We start from the raw sequence: 5,032 nt of genomic DNA, 5'->3' as shown, positions 1-5,032 counted from the left end.
AACCAGTTTAAAATATTAAGTGTGAAAGTTGTGTAACACACAAGTGATCACCAACTCTCAACCTAACCCTTAACAACTATCAACTCTCGGCGGGCGCGTTTGCTGGAATATAAAAGTTGACGATTATTATTTTTGCTTTAAATCAACGCATATTTTTTGAAGTTTGAACCAAATGAAAATCATTATCGAATTGAACCAAACGGATCGTAAGAAATTGGTTATGACAATGATAGCGTATTCCTTAGGTCCATCCGTGATAACATTCTTTGAATCCATGTTATGGACTTGGAACCCTGAAAGGGAGAACAACAAAACCAACATAGGAGTTTTTAAAACAAATACATAGCGTTATATAGGCAGACAACCAAACATTCTTAAAGCTGTACTACATACCATTACTGCAAGCAACTGAAGAGAAGAATCTAATTACTTCCTTCAAATATCTAAACCAAATTTAGTCAAAACAGCTCAAGTGGGTGCTTTTTATTTTGTTATTTTTAATTTACTCTTCTTTTTTTTTTGTCGTTTTTAATTAATATGAGTGACTAAAAATAATTAGAGAAAATGTTAAGTTTGAGAAATATGGGAAACAAAAAAGGAAAAAGGAAAAATATTAAATATGTGCAGATACGCACTTTATAAATTTAAATAAGAGGAAGAATAAAGATTAGAGGAAGTTTATGAGATACACACTAGTATAAGATATTGAGAGATAAAAACAAAGAGAGACCTTTGCAGTAAAAGTTATTTCTTTCGTTCTTCTTCTCTTGCGAAATCTCTCTCTGTCTTCTTTCTCTTTCTCTGGAAGCGTCTCTCTTCTTTGGATCAAGCGGTGGAGACGGCGGCGTTCAAGAACAAGAGATATGGTTGAGACGAGACGTAGCTCCTCTGCTTCCAAGCGCCTTCCTGCTTCTTCCCCCGAAACAACTTCTTCATCCTCACGTCCTACCAAACGATCCAAGGTTAATCTTCCTGCCCAATTTTTGGAGATGCCGACGATTGGGTTTGATCAATTCCGGATTTTGAAATCTGGGGTTTTTTTTATTTTTTCGATTTGTGTTGATTTTTTTCCTTCTTCTTCTTCCGGTTTAGGCTGCGGCGGAACCGGCTGCTTCTTCTTCGGCGAGTGAGGTGCCGGTTGAAAATCGTGGGCCGGTTTCGGATCCTGGATCGGAATCTGGAGAGCCGGAACGGAGAACTCCTGATCCGCAGACTAATGGTGCCGAGAGGCCAGTCACTACCGCCGATGTGCCGGCCATGGAGACCGACACAATTCCAGAAGTTGAAGGCTTGGTGACGCCCACCCCTGCAGGTTCGCATGTTGCATGTTCTCTCTTTTTCATGACTACAAGTTTTATCTCTTTTTTCCTCATGTCTTTTGGTTGTTCATGTGATGTAGTGGTCGAAGCTGAAAAATCGAAATCTTCAAAGAAGCGGACTGCTAAGGCTCCTTGGGCCAAGCTTATCTCTCAATGTTCTCAGGTCTGTTATTTTGCTTCTGTTTGCTTTATATATTGTTTGCATGTTTCTCAAATTCTGAGCCTAGTGGGTTTTAGCTGTCTGCGATCGGGGAATTTAGTAAAGTTTGTGGCTTTCGGGTTTATTGTCATGGACATATGTTGGTATTATGGGTTGCTGCGGAGCAGTTTCTGACAATGTACAGTATTTGATCAACTGGGCGTTTTTTCTCTTCACTGGTTTTAGAAGGGAAAACTTTGGTGTGTTTGGTGTTGAAATGTTAATATATGGTGATATAGTAGCGGATTAGTAGGAATTGTGAACTAGCGTTCCTGGTTTTTGTATAGCAGTTTAGTTTCTTTTTTTCTTTCCAGCCGCATGTTGCAGAAGAAGGTCTACTTCTCTTGTAGTTGGAGACCGTGGGTTACTGTAAGCTTGCTGTAGTTTCCAGAGTTTTATGGCTAATATTCCTTTATACGCAATTTCAGAACCCTCATCGTGTCATGAGAGGCTCTGTCTTTACTGTTGGTCGGCGAGGATGCGATTTATGTATCAAAGATCATACAATGCCCACCGTTCTGTGTGAATTTAGACAGTCTGAGGTAAGGACACTATCCGATTGGTCTTCTACTAGCCCAAGGGACAAAAAGTCTTTTACTAATAATGTCCTTTTTGTAGCACGGTGGTCCATCAGTTGCCTCGCTGGAGATAATAGGGAATAGTCTACTTGTTCAGGTCAATGGCAAGATTTACCAAAGGACTTCTTGTATTCATTTGCGGGGTGGCGACGAAGTTGTCTTCAGTACCCATGGGAAACATGCTTATGTATCCTTTCAAAAGTGATCTGGAAAGTTATCCACGTTCCATAATTAAGGATTATATAATTTTTATTTTTGCTGTGATATATCTATATATGAGGTTTGTATTATTTCTATTCAGGGGTTATCCTTTTTTTTTCTTGACAAGTCTTCAGATATTTCAGCCTCTTAAAGATGAGAATCTAGCTGCTTCAGACAGAGCTTCTTCATTGAGCTTTTTTGAAAATCAGAGTGCCCCTCTGAAAGGGCTTCATGTTGAGACGAGAGCAGGCGACTCTTCACCTGTTGATGGGGACTCTTTATTGGCTTCTATATCAAAGTTACATAATGTCCCTTTTCTACCACCTACTGCTAAAAGTGTCAAAAGGCAGCAAAATTCAGAGGTTCCTGTGCTACCTTCTGGCTGCAATGATTGTATTCCGGATGTTGACATGAACGATGCTGATAATAATAATGATCATGCTGCTATAGCTTCAACGGAGAAAACTGTTGCTTCAACCTCTTGTGCTGCCAACGATGAACAGAATGCAGATGGAAATGGAATCGATCCATTTCAAGAAGCTGAATTTGGAAATATTCCTCCCTCTGGTTTTGAAGTTCGTCCAATTTTGAGCTTACTTGGGGATCCTTCTGAATTTGATTTAAGGAGTAGCATTTCCAAAATACTGGTGGATGATCGAAGTGAAGTGAGGGAAATGCCGAAAGAATATGACCGTCCATCAGCTTTGGTATCAACTAGACGTCAAGCACTTAAGGATAGTCTGCAGGGAGGGGTACTCAATCCTCAGGACATAGACATTTCGTTTGAGAACTTTCCATATTACTTAAGGTCAGTAGTACTAATAATTTATATTACATTTCTATTATACTTTTCTCTTGCAAGATGGAAAAGTATATAAATTTTGGATCAATAACTTCTGAATTGTCACAGTGGCATAACTAAGGATGTTTTGATAACATCGACATATGCCCATATGAAGTGTGAAAGCAAGTATATAAAGTTTGGATCAGACTTGACAACATCGTGCCCCCGCATCTTGCTATCTGGACCAGCTGGTATGAGGGACCCTCTGAACAAGTTTTGTCATTATTCTTTGGTTCCTCATTTTCATTTTTCTAACAAAATTCTCATGTGGAATATTTGAAGGCTCTGAGATATATCAGGAAATGTTGGCAAAAGCGCTTGCGAAAAAATTTGGGGTCAAATTAATGATTGTTGACTCTCTCTTGTTACCTGGGGTAAACTCCCATTCTTTTCCTTTTTCTTATTGAGTGTTTGATTTTATGCATATTCGTAACATATTTTATGTCTATAAAAAAGTGAGCGTATTGGGATTAAATAGGCACTTTTGACTATTGGTTCGAAATTTGTAGAAGTGGTATGTCCTGGCAATCTGTTTCATTGACTCTTTACTGTTTCTGGATGGCTTCAGGGATTGACAGCCAAGGAAGCAGATTCAACCAAAGAAAGTACTAGGCGTGAAAGACTGTCTGTGTTTGCTAAACGAGCTGTACAGGTTGCTGCACATGCTGCTGTTTTGCAGCATAAGAAACCAACGTCAAGTGTTGAGGCTGATATAACAGGTGGATCAACAGTGAGTTCTCAGGCAATTCCGAGGCAAGAAGTGTCAACTGCAAGCTCGAAAAGTTACACCTTTAAAGCAGGTATGGTTACTTATGTCTTATTTTTCAGTTCTGTTGTTGTGCCACTCTCTCTGTTACTGAACAAGCATTTCTATAATTCGTAGGTGATCGAGTAAAGTATGTTGGTCATTTGAATTCTGCACTTGCTTCTCTCCATGCTCCACCTAGGTATTCTTCGTTGTTTTTATTCTATTATTTTAATCTGATGTAGATTGTTATTAAAACTCAGTTTTTTTCTTTCCGTGCTATTCTTTCTAGGGGACCGGCAATAGGTTTCCAGGGAAAAGTACTCCTTGCCTTTGAAGACAATGGATCTTCAAAGATCGGGGTTAGATTTGATAAAACGGTACCAGATGGCAATGATCTTGGTGGTCTATGTGAAGAGGACCATGGTTTTTTTTGTACAGGTAAATTTCCGTGCTAGTATCTACAGATTTGCATTTAAAAGTTATTGTAGCAATGACATTCTTCGTATGCAGCGAGTTCACTTCGGTTAGAAAGTTCGTCCAGTGATGATACTGATAAACTTGCGATTAATGAAATCTTTGAGGTAGTTCTTACCACTTTTTGTTGCCTATCTATAAACTACAAATAATATTACTTAGTTCTTGTAGCTACAGAAACCCTTTACTCCCTTTTAAATGATATTGTAGGTGGCTTTTAATGAAAGTGAAAGAGGGTCATTGATACTGTTCCTGAAAGACATTGACAAATCTGTGTCTGGGAACAGTGATGTGTATATAACTTTGAAGAACAAACTGGAGAATTTACCTGAGAATATTGTTGTCATAGCCTCACAAACCCAGTCGGACAGCCGAAAGGAAAAAGTAAGATTCTATTTTACCTCTTTTCTTAGGCTGTCTTAATCTTCTTAAGTTCCTCAAAATGGTTAATTTGATTGTTTGATATATCATTTTCAGTCCCACCCTGGAGGTTTCCTGTTCACAAAGTTTGGCAGCAACCAGACAGCATTGCTGGATCTTGCATTTCCTGTATGAAAACCCTACTCATATCTAATACTTTCCATCTAATCTTTTTTCTGAATTGTAACTGGCATGTGACAATGCACCATATACACGTATGCAAAAATTACATTCTCTCTCTCTCTCTCT

At 38.8% G+C, this 5,032-nt stretch overlaps 1 protein-coding gene across 1 annotated transcript in view; it reads left to right on the top strand.

The window, feature by feature from the left end:
* Nucleotides 1-697: 697 nt before the first annotated feature.
* Nucleotides 698-5,032, top strand: part of LOC17898408 — a 7,158-nt gene continuing 2,823 nt past the window's right edge. The window contains exons 1-14 of the mRNA XM_006303826.2: nt 698-962; nt 1,093-1,312; nt 1,400-1,482; nt 1,947-2,060; nt 2,137-2,283; nt 2,432-3,105; nt 3,208-3,332; nt 3,424-3,515; nt 3,710-3,941; nt 4,025-4,088; nt 4,179-4,327; nt 4,400-4,470; nt 4,574-4,747; nt 4,841-4,912. Of these exons, the coding sequence (XP_006303888.2) occupies nt 864-962; nt 1,093-1,312; nt 1,400-1,482; nt 1,947-2,060; nt 2,137-2,283; nt 2,432-3,105; nt 3,208-3,332; nt 3,424-3,515; nt 3,710-3,941; nt 4,025-4,088; nt 4,179-4,327; nt 4,400-4,470; nt 4,574-4,747; nt 4,841-4,912 (2,316 nt within the window). The 5' untranslated portion in view covers nt 698-863. The remainder of the gene's footprint in view (nt 963-1,092; nt 1,313-1,399; nt 1,483-1,946; nt 2,061-2,136; nt 2,284-2,431; nt 3,106-3,207; nt 3,333-3,423; nt 3,516-3,709; nt 3,942-4,024; nt 4,089-4,178; nt 4,328-4,399; nt 4,471-4,573; nt 4,748-4,840; nt 4,913-5,032) is intronic.

Source organism: Capsella rubella, unplaced genomic scaffold (genome assembly GCF_000375325.1).
Source record: "Capsella rubella cultivar Monte Gargano unplaced genomic scaffold, Caprub1_0 scaffold_1, whole genome shotgun sequence".
Taxonomy (NCBI): Eukaryota; Viridiplantae; Streptophyta; class Magnoliopsida; order Brassicales; family Brassicaceae; genus Capsella; species Capsella rubella.
This window is presented reverse-complemented; position numbering and strand designations above follow the sequence as displayed.